This window comes from Biomphalaria glabrata, chromosome 4 (assembly GCF_947242115.1).
Source record: "Biomphalaria glabrata chromosome 4, xgBioGlab47.1, whole genome shotgun sequence".
Lineage (NCBI taxonomy): Eukaryota > Metazoa > Mollusca > Gastropoda > Planorbidae > Biomphalaria > Biomphalaria glabrata.
The window spans coordinates 11,546,132-11,570,543 of NC_074714.1; the positions used below are offsets into that span (position 1 = coordinate 11,546,132).

Below are 24,412 nucleotides of genomic sequence, written 5' to 3' on the forward strand. Positions count from 1 at the left end.
TACTAACTACTACATTTACACAAAAAAATGTTTACTTTTTTTAAAGAGAAAAAGTTTTTTAGTATGCACGTTGGACATAATTTAAAGCAACAACTAATAAGTAGTTTTTTTTTATATTATCGCGTGAACTGCAGCTGCAGCGTTCCATAAATACAATTAAACACTTAACTAAAGGAAATTTTTTTTCGAAAACGTTTTTTTCTTGAGGAATAAGAGATTGACCCTTTACAAAACAATTAGAGAAATTATATATTCATTTTAAGACATTAGTTAGGCCTGGTTCACATCTAGCTTCACATTCACTTTCACCTATTCTTTTGTCTGTGGACCGCTGGGGCACCACACAAGATCCGTCAACCTTCTTTCTCCATTCTTTTCTGTCATTTGTCTTTGATAGAATTTCATTCTGATATTCTTTCTGAAAAAAATTGAAACCTGCCTTTTTACCTGCCTTGGTGCATCACTTCGGGGGCCGATTTTGAGTTTGTGTCTCCACACAAACTGTCTTTGTAACTTTGTTTTGTGTAAATTATGGTTCAGTGTTTTATGTTTTATAGTTACTTTACTTTTTATTCTTCTGTCCTGGCGTGTCTGTAAGCTGAGTGATTTTATCAATGGTAGCAAATCTTTTGCAGACAGCTAGACGTCCATTGGGCCGAACGGTATGGGAGGATCCAAGTCCTAGTAAGTAAGTTACTCTAATCAAATCTAAATATTTGTTTGTTATTTGTTTAGTATTACTATTATTGTTTCATGCGAAAGAGTTATCATTTCTGGTACGCCAGGGTGTATCAGCTGAAACTAAACGCTTCACGGGTTTTCAATTTAAAGTCTGTTTCCTTGTGTCTGCGAAGGAGGCAGGGGCGAAGCTTTATTTACATTTGTTCACCATGTTCTCTTTAAAAAAAATATTATTATTATTTTATATTTAGATTCTTTTTTTTTTTGTTGTTGTTGTTATTGAAGTTGCGATCCTGGCAATCAGAGTGCACTTCTCAAGTCTCGTGAATCGCTCTGTTGGGTTTTACATTTGCTAACGGGAAGTCCTGTTACCTACAGATCTGATAAAACTCTACACCCAACATTTGCTTTGAGCCCATTTTTATTTATGTCATTTAAATAATAAACTGGCAACAGCGGGGGGGGGGGGGGGGTATTTCTACTTTAAAAAAAAAAAAAAAGAGATAAAAAATTATGACTTCAATTTTTGTTTTACGGTTTTATTGGGCGCCGTATCCGAACTAAAAGTTTAGCTCTGGGGCAGGGCCGGTCATAGGGCACTGCAACCTATGCGGCGGCAGTGGGCCCCGCACTTTTTTCTTTCCTTCAAGATATAGATCTAACTGCATAGACCTAGATCTAGATGTATTTCTTTCATGAGACTATAAATTTCACTGAATAGTTTTCTGTTACACAGTTAGTCAATAGATTAAATTAATAGGTTTGTGTGACGTCACACAGAAACCCAGTGAAAATCTGACCGTTTTGGATTCGCAGAAAAACTACGTCAGAAAATCATCAATTACAAAGTTTTATTGAAAACAATATAAAAAGAATAATATATTCATTTTCTGTAAATCAAAACACATAAGCCTATCAAAAGTTGTTGGAACCATCAGAGTTACCCTGTGGTTAATTAAATATATCCCTGTACAAGTTGTTACATATATATATCTCTTTTATCTTTAAATGAACAAAAACTGAAGTGGTTTATTTTGCATTTATTTAATAAAATATTATTTATTATATAATATTTAATAAAGCAGAATTTTATTTATCAATTGGTGATAGATTCTAAAACTATAAAATATACAAGCATTATACAAAGTATAAAAATATTTTTGTATCAAATAAATATAGCTGCCCTATTGCCTAGTCGAACAATATGAAGAATAATGAAGAATAACTTAGATATTATGATTATTTTATTCAACATCTAAAATTATCTCTCTTTGCATGTTCCCAAAAGATAACTTTTACTAATGCTTCAATCCTGTACCCTAAAAGTATACCGACCTATATATTGTGATCATGTGAATAATCGAGATATAACTTTTTACACTGCTCATCATTTGAAATGGGGATTTTCGTAAAATGGAGATAATTAAATAATGAGCAAGTGTTGTTTTTTTTTAGGTTGTATCCGCTGTACAGAATATGTATCAACAATGAATCTTTACAACAATCTAATATTTATATGCCCACTTTTTTAGCATTGTAGAATCAAATTAACAACCTAATATAAAACAAAGAGGCATTTAGTGTATATGATCTCATAGGGTTATTTTGTCGTTATTGTCTCATCACTTGTTAGACAGTACACTAAAGAGAACGAAGATGTGGTTATACATTGGTGGTATTACGTCATGATATGTATAGCAGGAAATGTATCACGTGTCTGGTCAGACACGCACAAAATGCCCTTAACAATGCCCTCGAAATATATGTTCATTGTATACATTTTACACATGAGTATCATTCAAAGGCTATAGACAAGCAACAACATGACTGAGCCTAAGCGGTGAAGTTGAGCATTCTGATTTTACTTTTTATTTTTAGCGTGGACCTAATCTTCTTTCAGAAAGTCAAACATGCGTGTATAAGGACATACAGGAGTCTACGAACTAGGCTCGCTCTAGCCCGGATGTAATCATTTTTATTTTTAATGCATAAGTTAATACATTTTTGTGAGCATTTCGTTTGGTAAGAATTAAGTACTTTAGTTTGCAGGAAGTGAGGTAGATGGATATAGAAGGATAAACTGTCGTAGAGAGAAAAGAAATCAGTTGAAGACCTTCTTATTAAATAACGACATGATTGCTACAGGGTCTGTCGTTGCAGGGTCTGTCGTTGCAGGGTCTGTCGTTGCAGGGTCTGTCGTTGCAGGGTCTGTCGTTGCAGGGTCTGTCGCTATTATAAATGCATGCATCTTTTTATTTAGGTGGAAGGATACAGTCAATGAGGTGGCTTTACAGTTGACACAAGATGGGTAAAAAGGGGTTAATATATTCAAATAACCTTTTGATTGCTTTATCTGCGACTATTTCATTGTCTCGGCTAGTTTCAGAAAATGGAACAAAAAATCTTTTGACAATCAAAAACCTTTGTGAAATTTTCAAAGAAGACAATGTGCACTAGACTATGTGCACTAGACTATGTGTACTAGACTATGTGTACTAGACTATGTGTACTAGACTATGTGCACTAGACTATGTGCACTAGACTATGTGTACTAGACTATGTGTACTAGACTATGTGCACTAGACTATGTGCACTAGACTATGTGTACTATCCTAACTACTGAATCCTTAAAATGAACATCCATTTAAAAGAAACGAAAACTGAATAAAGGCTAGCTTATCAGAACGAGACTATATTATCTGGTAGGGTTCTTTAGCTTCCAGGTTAAATTAAAACTAAATTTCAATTTTTTTTCTCAGGTGTTTTCTGCACCTCTATATGTTTGTGAAAGCTAGACTCTGAAAAAAAAAGAATTAAATATTTTGGATGTCAGAGAAACATAAAACTGCTAAGTATCAGATATCAGAAAAAGTAAACAAGTGAGTTTGTACTGTAATAAGTCAACACTCTGGCTGGCAAAAAGGAGAAACTTCTCAATGCTGTGAAGAGATGAAAGCTGAGCTGATTCCATCATTTTGTAAACAATCATCCTGCAAGGCATAGCGAGAAAAAAAAATGTCGTCTGGACAACTTGACATTCGACAGCTGCTTGCCGGGAAGAGTGAAGGAGCGAATTGGTTACGCGAACTGTCACGACACCCTTATAGTAAAGGGACTGATAATGTTGATGATCAGTCAGAAGATAAAAAAAAAACAATCTTCATTTCTCTTTTACGAAATTAGACTAATTAAACAAAATCAACATTAAGCATATCACATATAAGCTGAGTTTGTTACAGTAAAGATTCGATGCAATATTGCGCCCTTGGTTGGTCACTGCACTATATTTCACATCGGACAAAAGACTTAAATGTTTTGGTCCAGAGCTGGTCGTCTCTTGCGGGTAGAATGAGTCAACTCTTTGAGTCTGAGAAGAAGAGTGTGTGGTACTTGTTGCAGGGTTTGAGTCAGTGATGGTGACAACTTTTATTGCAGGGCTTGAGTCCGTGACGGTGACAACTTTTATTGCAGGGCTTGAGTCAGTGATGGTGACAACTTTTATTGCAGGGCTTGAGTCAGTGGTGGTGACAACTTTTATTGCAGGGCTTGAGTCAGTGATGGTGACAACTTTTATTTCCAGCGATGAATTTCTGTGAGCTTTGTTACTTTGCTGAGTATTGAGCGTCGTAGATCTCCAAGAACTGTTTGTTTTTCTTATTGGTGTCCATGTTCTCAAAACATTTGATGTCGTTCGTAAGACTTTTGACGCTGTAAAAAAAAATCCATAAATGGCTATTAGGCAGTTCCTAAACTTAAATAGTTTATTAATGTTTTGCAACATTCATTCTGTGTGTACAATCTATCTAGTATTTACTGTTTACTAATGGATCCAGTGGCGTGGCAAGGCACCCATGGGCCCGGGTTCAAAAATATCTTGGAGGGGCCCCTCACCCCAATACCGCAAATTAAGTATGTGACAAAAAAGAAATGAGTAATCTGAATGTATCGGCATATTTACCAAAAGGTATTCTAGTTTCGTACTATTTTGGTTAAAAGTCAATGTTTGTAGAATTTCTGAACTGAATCAAACGACCTTTTTTTAGCGGCCCCCGTAAGGGGAAAAAGCCGCTATTAGGTTTGTGCAAAATGTCCGTCTGTCCGTCTGTCCGTCTGTCACACTCAGATCTCGAAAACTAGAAGAGATATGAAAAATATTATTTCATCATTAAATGCGGCTTGAAAAGTTTAGGTGCAACGGCTACTTTTGGTTTTCTAAAAGCAAACCGTTTAATTTATAAAATTAATTATGCAAGCGATTTTTTCATAAAAATAAACCAATTCTAAAACAATTACGTAAATGTAAGGGAGGCAATGTCACAATATGCTAACAAAGAAGGGCAACTTTTGTGTATTTTCAGTATCACTAAGTCAAATATATTTTTAAAATGTACAGGAAATGTTTACAACAAATATAAATAATAGTTAAAGATGTTTTTTCTGGTCAATTAGCTGCTAAAATTAAAAGAAAACATTTCTGTTTGTTTATAAAGGCTAATAATGCACTTTGTATGTAAATATCACGCACATTTTTTTAGCGGCCCCCTTAAGGGGAAAAAGCCGCTATTAGGTTTGTGCAAAATGTCCGTCTGTCCGTCTGTCCGTCTGTCACACTCAGATCTCGAAAAATAGAAGAGGTATGAAAAATATTATTTCATCATTAAATCCGGCTTGAAAAGTTTAGGTGCAACGGCTACTTTTGGTTTTCTAAAAGCAAACCGTTTAATTTATAAAATTAATTATGCAAGCGATTTTTTCATAAAAATACACCAATTCTAAAACAATTACGTAAATGTAAGGGAGGCAATGTTACAATATGCTAATAAAGATGGACAATTTTTGTGTATTTTCAGTATCACTAAGTCAAATATATTTTTAAAATGTAAAGGAAATGTTTACAACAAATACAAATAATAGTTAAAGACGTTTTTTCTGGTCAACTAGCTGCTAAAATTAAAAGAAAACATTTCTGTTTGTTTATAAAGGCTAATAATGCACTTTGTATGTAAATATCACGCACATTTTTTTAAATGGACTTTTTATGCAGCGATTTTCGTGCAGTAGCGTAACGTCGCAACATGATCAGGTGCTAAACCAATTCCTTAAACTTTTTTTAAAAATCAGATTTTATTTATTTTTTGTTTAGTGCCCCCATCCGAATAAAAGAAGATTATTTTTGTGCGTTTTGTCTGTTGGTCGGTCTGTCCGTCACGATTAGATTTAAAAAACTAGAACTCTAAAAGCTATTGAAAATCTGATTTACCCTTTAATGTTCCTCCCATAACATCTCAATAGTTTTAAGTATCTAAAATTGATTGTTCCGGATTTTTTTGTGCAAAACTAATCAACGCCAACAAATGTTTGTTTGCTCTTCTAACTTATATTACATTCAATTTCCATGCTTAAACGTTGCAAAAACACATTATCAATTATATGTTGTTCCGTTTTTTATGTAAATAGCATATTAATGCTAAATCATAATCTCTATACTGACTTATATTTCATTAAGTGTAAAAATGTTCCGGATATTGTTTTATAAAACATGAATTATGCCTAATGATTGTTTGAAATCGCATAAGGCTTTTAAAAAAAGTAATTTACTAGAATTGATTACTGAAAATTACTTTTTAGACATTTAATTTTCTTGTAAAACATAACATAGAAGTTTTGTAATCGATAAAGAAAGTTCCGGATTTTGTTTCTTACAAATCGTCGCCAGAAATTTCCGAATTTATTTAAAAATCTACTAACGCCAAATAATTGTTTGAACTCCCTCTTCTAATTAATAAACAAATAATCTTCTCATTTACGAAATAATGTTTTTACGGCCTTTTATGAAAAATATTTTAACTCACTACTCTCTTACAGTACATTTAACTTTCTACCTAAAACCTTAAAAAATCTAATTATCGTTAATATTATGTTCCGATTTTTAAGGAAAACAGAATCCAAACACCAAAGTAAGGTATGAAAATCTCTCCACGTGGCTGTAGTACATCTAATTTTTATATGAGACCATCCAAAAAATTTAATTAACGGTATTACATTTATCTGAAATTCTCTTTTTCTTTTACTATTTATACAAACATCCGGAACAATCTATTATATAAACTTTTCAATTGTGTTCATACCTAAAAATTATTGCGATGTTTTGAAACGTAAAATAAAGGTTAATCAATTTTTTATAACTTTTAGTTGTTTTTTTTTATATCAAGATAACGGACAGACCGACTGACAGACAAAACGCAAAAACAATGTGGCTTTGATCCTTTTTAAATAATATCTATTAGAACTCAGTGCACCAATGTCTATGAACCCTCGTTAAATATCTCGTGTAAATAAAGACATTTTTTTTATGGTACCGGTACTAGCCTATTGTGAGGTAATGGAATTTTTTTTCTTTGACGTCATATGAATGGACTCTTTAAATGTAATGTTAAAAGAACGCACTCGGTGCACCAATGTCTATTAACCCTCGAAAAAATTGCTTGTATTAATGAAAACATATTTTAGTCTAACTAAGCCGTGTGACGTAGTGTTTTTTTTTCCTTTGACGTCACATGGAATGAATTCTTTAAATGAAATGCTAAAAGAACGCACTCGGTGCACCAATGTCTATGAACACTCGAGAAATGGCTCGTGTTGATAAAGGTGATTTTTAGTCTAGCTAGGCCTTGTGACGTAGTGTTTTTTTTTCCTTTGACGTCATATGGAATGAATTCTTTAAATGAAATGCTAAAAGAACGCACTCGGTGCACCAATGTCTATGAACACTCGATAAAAGGCTCGTAATGATGATGGCGATTTTTATTCTAGCTAGGACGTGTGACGTAGTTTTTTTTTTCCTTTGACGTCATATGGAATGAATTCTTTAAATGAAATGCTTAAAGAACGCACTCGGTGCACCAAATTCAATGAACACTCGATAAATGGCTCTTATAGATGAAGGCGATTTTTAGTCAAGCTAGGCCGTGTGACGTAGTGTTTTTTTTTCCCTCTGACGTTATATGGAATTAATGTAATGTTTATTAAGCCTCGTTATGTGACTCGCGTTTAAAAAAGGAATGATATCTTGATTTAGATCTAATCTAGATTTTTTAAACTAGATCTAGATTTTTATTACAGTATATCTAGATCTGGATTTATATTCTAATTAAAATTATTTTAGAGTCTAGATCTAGAATTTCTAGATCTAGTTTAGACTAAAATAGACTAGATTAAGATGTAGAATTTCAATTTCTAAACTTAAAGTGTAAAAAAAAAGTGTAGATTTTCATTTCCAAACGTTTTGATCAATATTGTAATGTTTTAATATACTAAAACTAATCTACTATTTTTTTATTAAATTTAAATTTAAATTTACGGCAAATGAATCTTTGAAACATTATTAGTTTTGACCATCGGATGGCTGCCTGGTCGTGCGGTTTGCGCGCTGGACTGTCGTTCAGATTTATGGATGGACAAGGGTTCAAACCCTGCCCGCTCACATCCCCCGTCGTCCTGCGGGAGGTTTGGACTAGGAAGTATTTATCTTTAACTCTGATGGAACATCCGAAACGTGTAAAACATTTTACATCAAAATTAAATCACCTCTTGAATATTATTTGCGAATATGCAGATCCGACAGGGATCCGACTTCGACGGGGGCCGCCTCTGAGTTTGTGTAACACAAACTCTCTTTGTAATCTTGTTAAATTGACTTTTTATGCAGCGATTTTCGTGCAGTAGCGTAACGTCGCAACATGTACAGGTGCTAAACCAATTCCTTAAACTTTTTTAAAAAATCAGATTTTATTTATTTTTTGTTTAGTGCCCCCATACGAATAAAAGAAGATTATTTTTGTGCGTTTTGTCTGTTGGTCGGTCTGTCCGTCACGATTAGATTAAAAAAAACTAGAACTCTAAAAGCTATTGAAAATCTGAATTACCCTTTAATGTTCCTCCCGTATCATCTCAATAGTTTTAAGTATCTAAAAATTGATTGTTCCGGATTTTTTTTTTTTTTTTGCAAAACTAATCAACCCCAACAAATGTGTGTTTGCTCTTCTAATTTATATTACATTCAATTTCCATTCATAAACGTTGCAAAAACACATTATCAATAATATGTTGTTCCGTTTTTTTATGTAAATAGCATATTAATGCTAAATCAAAATCTCTATACTGACTTATATTTCATTAAGTGTAAAAATGTTCCGGATATTGTTTTATAAAACATGAATTATGCCTAATGATTGTTTGAAATCGCATAATTTACTAATATTACACTTATATTATTTGACAATGCGTCACTATAATTTGGTAATCAATATCAAATTGTTCCGTATTTTCATCTTTAAACAAATTTTAAAAATATCGACAATAGGTTGTTCAGGGCTTTAAAAAAAAGTAATTTACTAGAATTGATTACTGAAAATTACTTTTTAGACATTTAATTTTCTTGCTGAAACATAACATAGAAGTTTTGTAATCCATAAAGAATGTTCCGGATTTTGTTTCTTACAAATCGTCGCCAGAAATTTCCGAATTTATTTAAAAATCTACTAACGCCAAATAATTGTTTGAACTTTTCTCTTCTAATTAATAAACAAATAATCTTCTCATTTACGAAATAATGTTTTTTTCGGATTTTTATGAAAAATATTTTAACTCACTACTCTCTTACAGTACATTTAACTTTCTACCTAAGACATTAAAAAATCTAATTATCGTTAATATTATGTTCCGATTTTTAAGGAAAACAGAATCCAAACACCAAAGTAAGGTATGAAAATCTCTCCACATGGCTGTAGTACATCTAATTTTTATACGAGACCATCAAAAAATTTAATTAACGGTATTACATTTATCTGAAATTCTCTTTTTCTTTTACTATTTATACAAACATCCGGAACAATCTATTATATAAACTTTTCATTTGTATTCATACCTAAAAATTATTGCGATGTTTTGAAACGTAAAATAAAGGTTAATCAATTTTAATAACTTTTAGTTGTTTTTTTTATATCAAGATGACGGACAGACCGACTGACAGACAAAACGCAAAAACAATGCGGCTTTGATCCTCTTTAAATAAATTCTATTAGAACTCAGTGCACCAATGTATATGAACCCTCGTCAAATATCTCGTGTAAATAAAGACATTTTTAGGGTACCGGTACTAGCCTATTGTGAGGTAATGGAATTTTTTTTTTCTTTGACGTCATATGAATGAACTCTTCAAATGTAATGTTAAAAGAAAGCACTCGGTGCACCAATGTCTATGAACACTCGATAAATGGCTCGTAATGATGAAGGTGATTTTTAGTCTAGCTAGGCCGTGTGACGTAGTGGTTTTTTTTCCTTTGACGTCATATGGAATGAATTCTTTAATTAAAAGAAATGCTTAAAGAACGCACTCGGTGCACCAATGTCTATGATCACTCGATAAATGGCTCGTAATGATGAAGGCGATTTTTATTCTAGCTAGGTCGTGTGACGTAGTGTTTTTTTTCCTTTGACGTGATATGGAATGAATTCTTTAATTAAAAGAAATGCTTAAAGAACGCACTCGGTGCACCAATGTCTATGATCACTCGATAAATGGCTCGTAATGATGAAGGCGATTTTTATTCTAGCTAGGTCGTGTGACGTAGTGTTTTTTTTCCCTTTGACGTCATATGGAATGAATTCTTTAAAAGAAATGCTAAAAGAACGCACTCGGTGCACCAAAGTCTATGAACACTCGATAAATGGCTCTTAATGATGAATGCGATTTTTAGTCTAACTAGGCCGTGTGACGTAGTGTTTTTTTTCCCCTCTGACGTTATATGGAATTAATTCTTCAAATGAAATGAAAAAAGAACTCGGTATAGTAATGTTTATTAAGCCTCGTTATGTAACTCGCGTTTAAAAAAGGAATATCTTGATTTAGATCTAATCTAGATTTTTTAAACTAGATCTAGATTTTTATTACAGTATATCTAGATCTGGATTTATATTCTAATTAAAATTATTTTAGAGTCTAGATCTAAAATTTCTAGATCTAGTTTAGACTAAAATAGACTAGATTAAGATGTAGAATTTCAATTTCTAAACTTAAAGTGTAAAAAAAAAAGTGTAGATTTTCATTTCCAAACGTTTTGATCAATATTGCAATGTTTTAATATACTAAAACTAATCTAAAATTTTTTATTTAATTTAAATTTAAGTTTACAGCAAATGAATCTTTGAAAATCACCTCTTGAATATTATTTGCGAACATCCAGATCCGACAGGGATCCGTAACACAAACTCTCTTTGTAATCTTGTTAATTCTGTTTTCACAAAAGTACACTTTTTGTTTTCACTTTGGTGTTATCCCAAGTGCTCATGTGGGCCCGAACTGGTCTTGAGTCATGGGCTCAAGCACAATGAACCCCTTCGAGCCATGGTTGTTACGCCACAGGCTGTTGGCCCCTAATGGTCGTGGGCCTTGGTTCATTGAACCCCTTCGCACCATCGATGCTACGCCACTGAAAGGATCTAGTGTATACTGTATGCATACTTTTCACGACAACCAAAGTGCTAGTCTATAATGCCTGAGTGGGAAGAACTATGCTTTATCGTAGTGACAGCTGGACAACATAAATGTATAAATAGCTCAGACTGCACACAATTTTCACATACGCTGATCATAATCTCCCGGAGAGATCGTGCCTCCAATAAGGAAGTTTAAACAATGGCTCATACATAGTGTCTATACTGACTCTATTTACACAGAGAAAATTGCGTTGATTTGGACACACAACATTCATGCCAGATGGAGGTTCCAAAGGAGATCCTTTATCGCGTTATTTACCGAGGTTTGATTTCATCTTTTTTGTTTACACGAAAAACTCATTTCTAGTGTCTGTAGGGTATCAGTATACTATACCGATAGTGAAAAAAAAAATTGATAAGATAGGACTTAGAAGTTCCTTCAGTTATTATCATGACCTGGGAATAAAAAGTCCCATGATTTTTATTTGTATTTAAAAGTACATTTAAAAAAAAAAACATTTTTCAACTCATTATATTATAAAAGATGTTTATTGCATGATTAACTCTTACAGTGATTCCAACAAAAAAAATATTGGGCATTTGTTAAATGGTAAAAACATTTTGGTAATGGTAAAGAGAAAACATGAAATGGTTCAGACTGAATTGTTCAACAAAGAAAAAATATATAAAGACTTTTTAAATAATAAACAAAGCTTTCTATTAAGCGTAGTTATTATTATTATAGCTTTTATATAGCGCTACTTGCATGCTTATAGCATGCTCAGAGCGCTTTTGGTCCAATCTCATTTGTGGACCGGTAGGGGGGGGGGGTATCTAGGTATCTTGGTTTTCCGTGCTGCCTTAAGGCGCTCAGTAAACACAACTCTGCCCGAGTCGGGTGTCGAACCTCGAGCCAAGCCAAGCCAAGTTCAAGCGCACTTGGCCTCTCGACCACGCTTCAATTGGTTCGGAAAAGTCATGTAATAATAATGTAATTTGTCACATGTTAATTATGAGTGAGACTGGTGTGAATGTACACTTTGGTTTCTTATAGTTATAATGTTTTTTGTTTGGTGTAATTCAAAAATTGTAAGACAAATTTCCATACGGACAATAAAGATTATTATTATTATTATTGTTATTATTATTATTATTATTATTATTATTATTAAGGCTTGTCTACAAGTCCAAAGAATAATGAGGAATGCAGTATTTCCCGTGGCTACGCAGTCCCAGCTGTGACCTACATACTTTGCCACATCCAGGGCAAGCATAACCATTGTCCACCGGTGGTTGATTAGGATTTTCTTTTCGCAGCGGATACACTTCAGTCATGTAAATAAGTTTGTAATAGATCTAAGCCAATAACGATAAATCTGTGGGATTAAAAATATTTTTACCATTTGTTTTTGTTTAGCGCTATTTTCATGCTTTCATGCCATACACGATGATCCTTGTTGATGTCCAAGAGCTCTAAGTTTGAAAAAAAACCTGTTTGGACGCCAAACAGTAAAAAAAAAAAAAACCTGTGTGAACACAGTTCTGTTTGAGAGAGACCCGAGTCAATGCCTATGTAAAACATTGCTGTTTCCAATGCCTTTGGCCCCGACGCATGCTTGGCTGCACATGGCCGAAGGGTTATCTGAGTGAATTTTACCGTAATCGTTTTTTAAAAGCATTTATTTACAAAAAAGGGGAACGACCTGAATTCCAATTATTACTCCTTAAGCCAACATTCTAACCACCTTGCTAGCGAAGTGGGTATGAAATTAGTAGATTGTATAGTTATCTATAAAAGGGCCTAATTCAGCTAATAACACCACCTCAGTCAAGTACGATTTCTTTCCGATGTTGTAGATACCAAGCAAAATAATTAATTACTAATAGTTAATTAACTAAGTTTTGTATTTATTCTTAGGTAAAATAAATAATTGTGAAAAAAAATTTTAGCTTCATCAGATATATGGCGTGGGAGAAAAAAACGTGTACAAACTTGTACCAGACCAGGCAGACAGAGTGAGTTGATATAAGTTTTGTAAAAAAAACAAAAAAAAAACAGTGAAAGCAAAATTTTACATAAAATCAATCAATAGGTTCAGTTGTTTCTTACAAGTCATTATTTGACAAAGTGATTCACACAGGTTAGCTTAAATGCGATTCGGCAATTCTGGGGAAGCCACATACTCTTGACCTGTATCTAGATATATGTGCATGTCGCACTAGTTTAAAAGTATTTCAAAGGAGTAAGCTGAATTTAATATGGAGTATTTTAATTATATGGATACGATTGTTATTTCAGTATATTGCAAGCTAGAATGTTGACATTTCAAGCTATTGACAAGTCCAAAGGAAGATGCGTTACTCCTTTTTTTTTTTAGCCCACGTAGTTTTAGTGGCGGGGGGGGGGGGAGAACAAGTAATCTACTCTGTATTCACCCGTCACTAAATAGCAGGCCGGATCAACCGTTGTGGGACCCTATGCGAAACGGATTTCGCGGGACCAAGTTTGGGTAGGCATACAGATAATAAGTGAAAATTAAGAATTTGTATTAGAAAATAAATTTGTCTTTGCATTTTATTCATTCTTTACTACGTACAGAATTACTTTACGAGCCTTGCGTGTAGCGAAGTCATACGGTATATCATAAAAATCCTATTTCCTACATAGATCACGCTCAAAAGCAAGAATTAACAAAATGTTTCAATCTATCTTCGAGAATTGTGGACCTCAAGTAATTCTTCATTAGTATGAGGCGCGAGAAGCTTCTTTCACTAGATTCCACAGTTACGGATATTGCATAATGCCATTTTTTTTCAACGCGCGTAGGATTGGCATTTTTCAATTAAAATGACACCCCAAAATGGCAATTTTTTGTCTATATATTTCAGGGAATGTTGTTTGTTTGTTTTTTTGAGTTTTCAAAAGATTTTAATAATTTCCAGAGATTTCCATGACTTTGTCTTATATTTTGCAATTTCAGGAGATTTCAAGGAGCTCCTGGTAAATCACAAGGCTGCTGGAATTCTGTTATAAGTTATAAAATGATTTACTTTAAAAATTTACACCTAGAATTATCGCGGGTCCTTTAAAAGTGCGAGGCCCACTGCGGTCGCTTAGGTTGCAATGGCCTAAGGCCGGCCCTGCAAAATAAAGGCGTATGTTACGCCGTGGGTCGACTAGTTCTTATTAACATTGTAACACTTTTACAAGCATAATTTTCATATAACATATATCCCTTCTTAAGCAGTTAATTGTCTTAATAGAATTCTTTAATGGGACATCCTTCTCCGAAGTCGATTGTTGTAATTTGAGGAAACATTATTAGCGTCTGCATCTTTCTCATGAGGTATAATAGGATCTCGGGTTAAGGTTATTGTTGTGTCATCATCTGGCGCATCAGTGTTTGCATCATTGTCCTATAGTATTTCTTCACGAAACAATTCCGCTTCATCCATCTTGGTCGATTCATAGAGCCCATTCTATTTGTATAATAATAATGAAATAAAACATTATCTCAAATACGTCCTGATGGGCTACTATATTTCTATTGATTGTTTAAGTACTGGATTAAAACAAATTAAATGACAATGACAGAAATATTATATATATACAATTTAAAAAATAATTATCAGTATGAAATAAATTCGTTTAAAAATAGATAGTTTATAGTGTCTTAAAAGTTTTAAGATAAAACAAACCTTGAATGGCACAACAAAACTTGATAAGGTTGGCTACAATAAAACTTCTTGATCTAACTGCAGACACAATATTGTACATGAACACCGGCTTGTTTAATAAAGGAAATGACGCGGAAAAAAAAAGTGGATTGGAAATATAATTGACACAGTATTTATTTTCGGTGACGTAAATAAATAACTGGGACTTACAAGTCCAGCAAGGAAACAAAGCATCATACTGACGTTGCTGAGAGTTAAAACCTAAATTTAGCTTCTAAGTTTTCTAGAGTATTCTTATGTATTTTGTATGTATAATACTTACTGCAAATCATCTTAATTGTCATCTGCCTACATAAATGACTTTTATCATTACATTATATAAATATATATGAATATTGTGTGTTTATGTAGAGAATCGAAGCAATAAGTTAAATTGTGGTTTTCTATACATATTCAATTCTTAAAAATCATTGATTGAAATGTTAAAATGTGCCAATTTTGTGTTGGTAGTTATAAATGTGTGGCATAATTCTACGTAAATAAACAATAACACACTAGAATTCATTTTCTAAATTATTCCTTTAAAAGACATAAAACTTTACGGTCAAATTGATTGTATCTTATTTTAACTAAATTATTACTTGTTTTAGATGTTGAACAGTTGAGGAAGTCCACCCAAGGCTTTACATAGAGCCTGGCCAAATCTTCCATTAACGTGGCATCTCTAGCAGTACATCCATCAGTCATGGTTACAGCGACTTTAACACACTTCAGTGTTTCGTTGAATGTCCTAGTAAAAGTGAAACTAACAGATCAATTATTGCACTAGAAAGGTTAATTGGTGTTCACATTACTCATTGCACTAGAAAGGTTAATTGGTGTTCACATTACTCATTGCACTAGAAAGGTTAATTGGTGTTTACATTACTCATTGCACTAGAAAGGTTAATTGGTGTTCACATTAATCATTGCACTAGAAAGGTTAATTGGTGTTCACATTACTCATTGCACTAGAAAGGTTAATTGATGTTCACATCACTCATTGCACTAGAAAGGTTAATTGATGTTCACATTAATCATTGCACTAGAAAGGTTAATTGATGTTCACATCACTCATTGCACTAGAAAGGTTAATTGATGTTCACATTAATCATTGCACTAGAAAGGTTAATTGATGTTCACATTAATCATTGCACTAGAAAGGTTAATTGATGTTCACATCACTCATTGCATTAGAAAGGTTAATTGATGTTCACATTAATCATTGCACTAGAAAGGTTAATTGATGTTTACACTAATCATTGCACTAGATAGGATAATTGGTGTTCACATTAATCATTGCACTAGAAAGGCTAATTGGTGTTCACACTAATCATTGCACTAGAAAGGCTAATTGGTGTTCACACTAATCATTGCACTAGAAAGGTTAATTGATGTTCACATCACTCATTGCACTAGAAAGGTTAATTGATGTTCACATTAATCATTGCACTAGAAAGGTTAATTGATGTTCACATCACTCATTGCACTAGAAAGGTTAATTGATGTTCACATTAATCATTGCACTAGAAAGGTTAATTGATGTTCACATCACTCATTGCACTAGAAAGGTTAATTGATGTTCACATTAATCATTGCACTAGAAAGGTTAATTGATGTTCACATTAATCATTGCACTAGAAAGGTTAATTGATGTTCACATCACTCATTGCACTAGAAAGGTTAATTGGTGTTCACATTAATCATTGCACTAGAAAGGTTAATTGATGTTTACACTAATCATTGCACTAGATAGGATAATTGGTGTTCACATTAATCATTGCACTAGAAAGGCTAATTGGTGTTCACACTAATCATTGCACTAGAAAGGCTAATTGGTGTTCACATTAATCATTGCATTAGAAAGGTTAATTGATGTTCACATTAATCATTGCACTAGAAAGGTTAATTGATGTTCACATCACTCATTGCACTAGAAAGGTTAATTGGTGTTCACACTAATCATTGCACTAGAAAGGCTAATTGGTGTTCACATTAATCATTGCATTAGAAAGGTTAATTGATGTTCACATTAATCATTGCATTAGAAAGGTTAATTGGTGATCACATTAATCATTGTACTAGAAAGGTTAATTGATGTTCACACTAATCATTGTACTAGAAAGGCTAATTAGTGTTCACACTAATCATTGCACTAGAAAGGCTTATCGGTGTTCATGAAATAATAATAATAATAATCTTATAATGGTACTAGCTCAATCTGTAATTGAGGTTAATAATTGCAGAAAAAAAAAGATTAAAAATCATAGATACAAATGAAAAAGTGAATTGACACACTGATCATCAGTGATGTGTTAGCAGGGCTGGCCTTATATAGTTAGAGGCCCTATGCAAGGTGAATTGGGTGGCCCCAAATGAAATAGAAAAATTTAGGCCGAAAAATACCTAATGAAAAAGAAAAACTTTCTGTAGCTATAACTAAATCAACAAATAAGTTAATTTCATAAAATGCAATATCCGAAAACTCTTAATTAGCGCATGATTAGCGTTCCATAAGCTTCTTAATCGTATTCAGATGTCGTAAATTGTTTTTTCAGCTCAACCCAAGCTGAGATAGCACCAATGGACGCTTGATGATCTCCAGACTAGAAATAACGTTTTGACATTTCATCAAAAGAAAGAAACAATGATCTTCTAACATCTGTGTCTAACAAGTAGATCTAAACATTAGTGCCTTAGCCTTGAATTATAGTAGAGAATTAGAGAAAAGCTTGTAGACATAGAGCCCATTAGTTCTGCTATGTTTGAAAACGAGGCGAGAAGACCTGTAGTCCTAGAGTTCTGCTTTGTTTGAGAACGAGGCTAGTAGACATTGAGTCCTAGAGTTCTGCTATGTTTGAGAACGAGGCTAGTAGACATAGAGTTCTAGTCTAAGTTCTGCTAAGTTTGAGAACAAGGCTAGTAGACATTGAGTCCTAGAGTTCTGCTATGTTTGAGAACGAGGCTAGTAGACATTGAGTCCTAGAGTTCTGCTATGTTTGAGAACGAGGCTAGTAGACATTGAGTCCTAGAGTTCTGCTATGTTTGAAAACGAGGCTAGTAGACATAGAGCCCAAGAGTTCTGCTATGTTTGAGAACGAGGCTAGTAGACATAGAGCCCATGAGTTCTGCTATGTTTGAGAACGAGGCTAGTAGACATAGAGCCCATGAGTTCTTCTATGTTTGAGAACGAGGCTAGTAGACATAGAGCCCATGAGTTCTGCTATGTTTGAGAACGAGGCTAGTAGACATAGAGCCCATGAGTTCTGCTATGTTTGAGAACGAGGCTAGTAGACATAGAGCCCATGAGTTCTGCTATGTTTGAGAACGAGGCTAGTAGACATAGAGCCCATGAGTTCTGCTATGTTTGAGAACGAGGCTAGTAGACATAGAGCCATATAGTTCTGCTAGGTTTGAAAACGAGGCTAGTAGACATTCAGTCCTAGAGTTCTGCTATGTTTGAGAACGAGCCCAACTCGACGAAAGGGATTCCAGAATGGACGAATTCTGAGTGTACAGTCAATCAACATTCACATAACTCCGCATCATCTCAGTGTGGGAGGAACTCGTTACCACACCTAAATATTGCGTTTAATTCCTAGTACTGGTGTCAATGCAAAGTAGTAACACTGATAACACCATTTCATCTTGAATAACTTTCTTTAAAGTTAGCCTTTTATATTTATATTCTTCAAACACACATACTGATGTTCGTCTATGTCCATGAACGTCTGAGTAGACATATGTCTAGCATTTATTCAATGTTGTTACTGGAAAATATATGAGAGAATCAACAATAAGCAAACTTGAATTATTTACCTCGGACAGCTCGAAGAATTAATAAACAGAGTGATGTTGAGACAACTTCATGAATAAATGAATAAGAAAAAAAAAACAAAGAAGAGAATGCAAGGAAACTATTTCTACATTTGAAGCAGCCAATCATTGGTCTGTCTTTTCTACTCCACTGTCACGTGAATCTGTAGATATCGCTTCATTACTTACGCACAGCTCGAGCCTCTGCTGCTTAGCATTGTTAGACACTTGGATTCAATGTCGTATTTGAGTCTTGGTTTTGAATAGCAGGCCATACTTTCTTTATATTCTAAATAAAGGACAATAGCATTGTATTACATTCAAATTATAAAATATAGTGACTTTATGTGACAATACATCTAGTAGTGTATCAGGTGCTGGGGCGCCCAGCCAGGACAGCAAGGCATTACGCTAACCTCCCCCCCCCCCATCACAATAGTGTAAATATCCCCCAGCATGCAATACAAAACTTACATACAAATGTGCACGAAGTGAAATAAAAGATATTTTACGTAGAGATTTAATACCCATTTCGGGCACTTCTTACGCCCCATTAGGTGCACCATCGAAAGTACCCGATTGAACTTTATATGAACTCTTATTGAGAGGTTCTCACCTTGGCTTCTGGTCTGACATACGGCCTCAATGACAGTCCTCTGAATATCAAAAGGCAGCCGTAGTTTAGGTTCACATGACGTTTGAGCATCTTGGACACATTTCAAAACAGACTGAAGAGCTCTATGCAATGAAATTATACAAGTTTCACATAGTTACTTATATACATAATTTATTAAAACAGACAATAATATTGAAGGAAGAAGGAGCCTCCAGTGTTTATATGATCTATTGATTCTTTATCTTTGGAATTACAAATTCCTATTACTCTCTCACACTTCATCGTAGTCAAAATATTATATCGTTTGTTTTTGTTTTGACAACTTTTCATATTCTATCGCGATGAAATTTCGCACATAAACAAGACAACACATGTTAAAAAAATTTTTAGAAGGGATAACTTAATGGATTATTAAAGCCCATCCAAGGGATTCTGGGGAGCTAACATTTACATTGTATTTTTATTATTAAAAGAGTATCAGTAATATCCCTTATACCGTAATATAGAGGAACGGATGGTCAATAATCACAAATGAAATATTCATGTTTAGTTTTTGAATATAAAGTAGGTTTTTATTTATTTATTTATTTTTATATGACCAATCTCTAGAATGTTGGTTTGTGTCCTTGTTATTATACATAAAGGTATTAGGCTTATAAATTAGTTTTAGTGATCCCATAAAGATTTGTAAAATGTATCCAGATCTGAAATGTGAGAAATAGTTTTAGATATTTCATATTTAAACAACTAGTACAGCTCGAGTCTAAAGCCTAAATACTTTATAACAATAATTAAAATAGTAATGTCTTCGATTCCGAAGATTAAGAATGAGTAGTGTTTCACGTGACCACGCACCTGTGACCTGCATATCTTGTCACAATTAATGCTGACAAAACCGTTGGCCACAAGGGTCTATTTAAGTTATCTATTCGTCTTCTGCCCCTGTCTTCGGCAAGGGCTTTTCCTTGTTTCTCAATTGATGTATATGGCTCTCTAGAGGGCAACTCTGTGAATCACTTGCATTCTCTAGAACAGTGGTTCCCAAACTTTTTTGTCTCATAGACCCCATGCCATGTTTTCCAGTTTTCGGTAGACCCCTGAATTTTTTTTTAAATTCATTAATATCAAATGTGTTTTCTTGCAGATATGTATGTACATTGATGATATTCAAATTAAAATGAAGCAAAAAAAATTAATATGCATGACATGAATTGACTAAAAAACTATTGGTGAAAAAGTTTGATAATAAGATTTTCATATTGAGCTTCAATTTAGGTTTAACGTTAGACCTTCTCGACTAGATAATGTTTGACAAAGTTAAATTTGGAAAATCAAAAAAAAATTCATGCTGTCCAATGCATGCTACATTCCTTTAATCCTCCTAAGAAACACTGAGATAATGACTTCGTTTTGACAAAATTTAGGACATCACCTTGATACAGCAAATAAACTACATTAAATTATGAAACAAAGTCTGTTAAATAGACTATGTCCGATTCCCGCTTATTTTTTTTTTTGGTTTTAAAATTGGATCTTTAGCACCCAAGAACTCAAATATTGTCATACTGTTTAAGTCACACATAAGCCTTTTGACAACTATCATACTTCAGTGTGATGGAGCCATTGATCAAAAAGTAGATCTTTATGATTTCTTGATTCATAACAAAACGAAAAATAAGATAGTAATAACACACTATATTATCACTATATTGTAGCAACCAGGAATTTTTATTATGATATCAGATATAGGCAGGGCTTTTTTTTTGTGATGGTACACACCGCTATGGCATACCGGCACCTTTTTGAAAAAAATATTATTTTTGTCGTATTTTAACGTATATTATTAATTTGCAGTAGTTAAAAGTTAGGCAATCAACTACTGAGTACCGGCACCTACTTTTTTTTTTTTTTTACAAAAAAAGCACTGGATATAGGATTGTGTAAAACAGGTTGCAAAACCTCTTCAATGGATGGCAAAGTCTATTTTTTGCCTACAGTGTGCAGTTTTCTAGAGTTTGATAAAGGACTTTCTACAATTCTTTTCAGACTCGGTCATGTACAAGATTAGGTACTTTCATACAGAAAAAAATAAGCTAATTAAAATAAGATGTTAAAATTGTAAAAATAAAATCATTAGACTAACAAGGCTAAAATTCAAAGGATTAACTAAGGTACAAATCATTAACAGAAAATGAAATTTAAAGTTTAGACATGCTTAAATGAGATCCACTATCGTAGACCCCCATTTACAGGTCATAGACCCCCAATTAATTTTTTCACCTCCGTAGACCCCTTGGAAGTCCTCGTAGACCCCTGGGGGTCTATATGGACCACTTTGGGAATCACTGCTCTAGAATATACTTTGGGAATATTGCAGAAAATAATTTTGTGAATTCACTGTTTTCTTTAGAATGTTGTAGAAAATACTGTGGCATTCATACTCTCCCGGCTTTGACTACTGTAACGCTGTGCTAGCAGGTGTACCTGATGACAAAATAGCCAAGCTGCAACGTATACAGAACAACGCCGCACGAATAGTACTTAGAAAAACAAGACAAGATTCTTCTACTACGCTCTTGCACACGCTCCATTGGCTTCCCGTGAATGCGAGAATCGATTACAAGGTGGCCACACTTTGTCATCAGTGTATATATAACAATGAAATGCCCTTATACCTTAGCGAACTGATTACTCCATATGTCCCTCAGCCCTGCGCTCAATGGACTCAACGCTTTTAGTGGTGCTACGTTCCTCCCTCAAAAGCTACGGTCTGCGGGCTTCAGTTCACGGACCAAAGGTTTGGATCTCAGACAGACAACATGCTATACCACTTTTAAGAAGAACATTAAGACCTATTTGTTTACAATTTTTTTAGATTAGTTTTTAATTTTACACTGTTGTATTTGTGTTTGTAATGTTATTACAGCGCCTTGAGCCTACATTTTGTTTGTTGACTGCGCTTTATAAATAAAATTATTATTATTACCTGCATTTTTCAGAATACGTTGCCTTGTCGAAAAATGCGTGAAATTCTGCTCCTTGTAACAAAGAAAAGTTGTTGCAGCCTCTAATATCATTTTGTAAACATTTCTTTTCTAGCTGGGCTAAAAACACAATTTAACAAGAGAAACATTTAAACTACTTTTGTAAACAAAAACAAAATATTTGAAAAATATGTTTAAAGACAGTACCTCAATTATTGTACTTCAAATATAATAGAATAAGTAAAAAAACATAAGTAAAAAAATGTTGAAATCAATTCGGGTATCGAACATGTAACACCATTAGCTGCTATTGCTTACGCATTTTTTATTCGGCCAGCGAGAGAGTAAAATTTTTATATTATTTATTTGTATATTTGTTATATGGACATCTAGATCTAACACTGGACCTAAAGTTCTAATTTACTATTCTTAACTAGTCTAAATCTCCTTAAATCTAGATGTAATCTATATGCCTATTAGATAAAAATATAAGCAACACTTATTTATTAGATGTCCATATAATAAACATACCACTAAATATTTCTTCCCGCTAGCCGATTCAGAAAATGCGGACAATCAACTTCAATGTAATCAGCTGGCATTCTGACGGGTTCGATACTCGAAATGAATCAAATTATTTGTAATTGTTTTATTACATTTGAAATTTAATTAAGAAAGTTTTGTCTTTTTTAAAAATTAATTTTCTAAATGTTTTTTTTTTTTGTTTCGTGTTAGTTTATTAACATTATATTACATTGTTGGCATGGATAAAAACCAATAATCCTTAATGGTTTGTAGTTTCAAATCTTAAACTATTTTTTGGTAAAGTTTATTTCTTTATTGAAAAAAATTACAGAAATCTTCAATTAGACTACGGGGTGGAATCATTCGTAACATTTCTTCTATTGAAAAATAATGTGTATAACATGACAGCACAGCACATTAACATCTTATGTACATAGTTCTATCCATTCATATATATATATATATATATCAGTGTTTCCCAAACTGTATACTACGGGCTTATATGTTCTGTTAGTCCTGAATAGGTGTTCCACGAGCAACTGGAATAATAAACCAGTACGCCACCACTGTGCCACCACATGAATTAATGTCTCTAAAAAAAAAACAACAAAGTGTTGCGCTAAATACTCAGAATGTGCGAAGTGTTACATTAAGGAAAAAGTTTGGAAAACACTGACATAGATTATTAAGAATGCCAATTCTTCGACAACTTATCAGAATCGCACCATAAGAAAAAAACAGCTATTATTATAGATTCCCTAACAACTCACCTCCAACAAGAACAAACACGGTAAACACCCAGAAAATATTCGCCATTTTACATTGAAAGACATAGGAGCCGATAACAAAATAACAAATATAGCAGCTTTTTTCTAAGAAGTTGTTTTGATCTTTGCCTTGGTTGATTTGTAAACATATAGGAGTTGACATCAAGCCACTGTAGAAACAATGGCGACAGTAGTGACATCTAAGTGGCAGCTAATCAGAAGGAAAAAACACCAACTATTTTTAGCTAGCACTCAAAAGAGTGTCTCGCTCATAAGTAGGTCAATGGTGAGTGACAGTTGAAAACTTAAAGTTGTGTGTCCAGGCTTGGTTCATAACTCTAAAGTACACATAGATCCTTGAAATTTGACCCAACTCATCCCTCGCTTAGTCAGGTCCGTTCTGTTGTCATTTGTTAACTTAAGAAGCAAACGCCCAGATTTTAGTTATTTTAGAAAAAAAACCTAGCTGAAACATTAGACCCAGAAATTAAAAAAAAAGTTATTTAATTTTCAGTTCTTAATTATTAAAAAAATGTTTTTTTTTGTAAAGGACACTTGACCAATGCTTTTCCGTTGTATGATTAGTCTTACTTAACTTATTCAAAAGACAAGGGTGCTCTCTTAACCTTAAGACGCTCGAACGGATGGGCAGCTTGACCTCCACCCTGACCAAGGTAAACAAGTCCAAATGTTTTGTTTACTAGACGAAAGTTAGTATAAAAAATGTCACTTCTGAAGCGGAGCACAGAATTAGATTTTCCCGCCTAAATTACTCATTTCCAAAACCACTTTCCAAAAGTTAAGAAGTG

General features: G+C 33.5%; 1 protein-coding gene across 2 annotated transcripts; it reads right to left on the minus strand.

Moving 5' to 3' along the window:
• Window positions 1–1,706: 1,706 nt before the first annotated feature.
• Window positions 1,707–23,940, minus strand: LOC106073818 (uncharacterized). 2 transcript variants are annotated; one of them, XM_056025759.1, is made up of 6 exons: window positions 23,607–23,934; window positions 22,314–22,431; window positions 19,328–19,449; window positions 18,901–19,000; window positions 15,498–15,646; window positions 1,707–4,389 (listed from the first exon to the last, which is right to left on the minus strand). In XM_056025759.1, exons 1-6 carry the CDS (start codon window positions 23,764–23,766, stop codon window positions 3,866–3,868), a joined length of 1,173 nt encoding a protein of 390 aa, XP_055881734.1. In that variant the 5' UTR covers window positions 23,767–23,934; the 3' UTR covers window positions 1,707–3,865. The 2 variants fall into 2 exon arrangements, with proteins under 2 accessions (XP_055881734.1, XP_055881736.1); XM_056025761.1 differs by lacking the exon at window positions 1,707–4,389 and adding an exon at window positions 13,188–14,658 and having other exon boundaries at window positions 23,607–23,940.
• Between the last annotated feature and the right edge of the window lie 472 nt (window positions 23,941–24,412).

Bases quoted from the DNA above. Each gene is read 5' to 3' on its own strand.
- LOC106073818 (XM_056025759.1), bottom strand. From the start codon at position 23,766: ATGTCAACTCCTATATGTTTACAAATCAACCAAGGCAAAGATCAAAAC. The intron at 15,647-18,900 runs GTAAGTAATGAA...CACTTTTACTAG, and splicing joins AGCAGAGGCTCGAGCTGTGC to GACATTCAACGAAACACTGA. The intron at 4,390-15,497 runs GTAATAATTTAG...TTTTTTTTACAG, and splicing joins CTGTTCAACATCTAAAACAA to CGTCAAAAGTCTTACGAACG.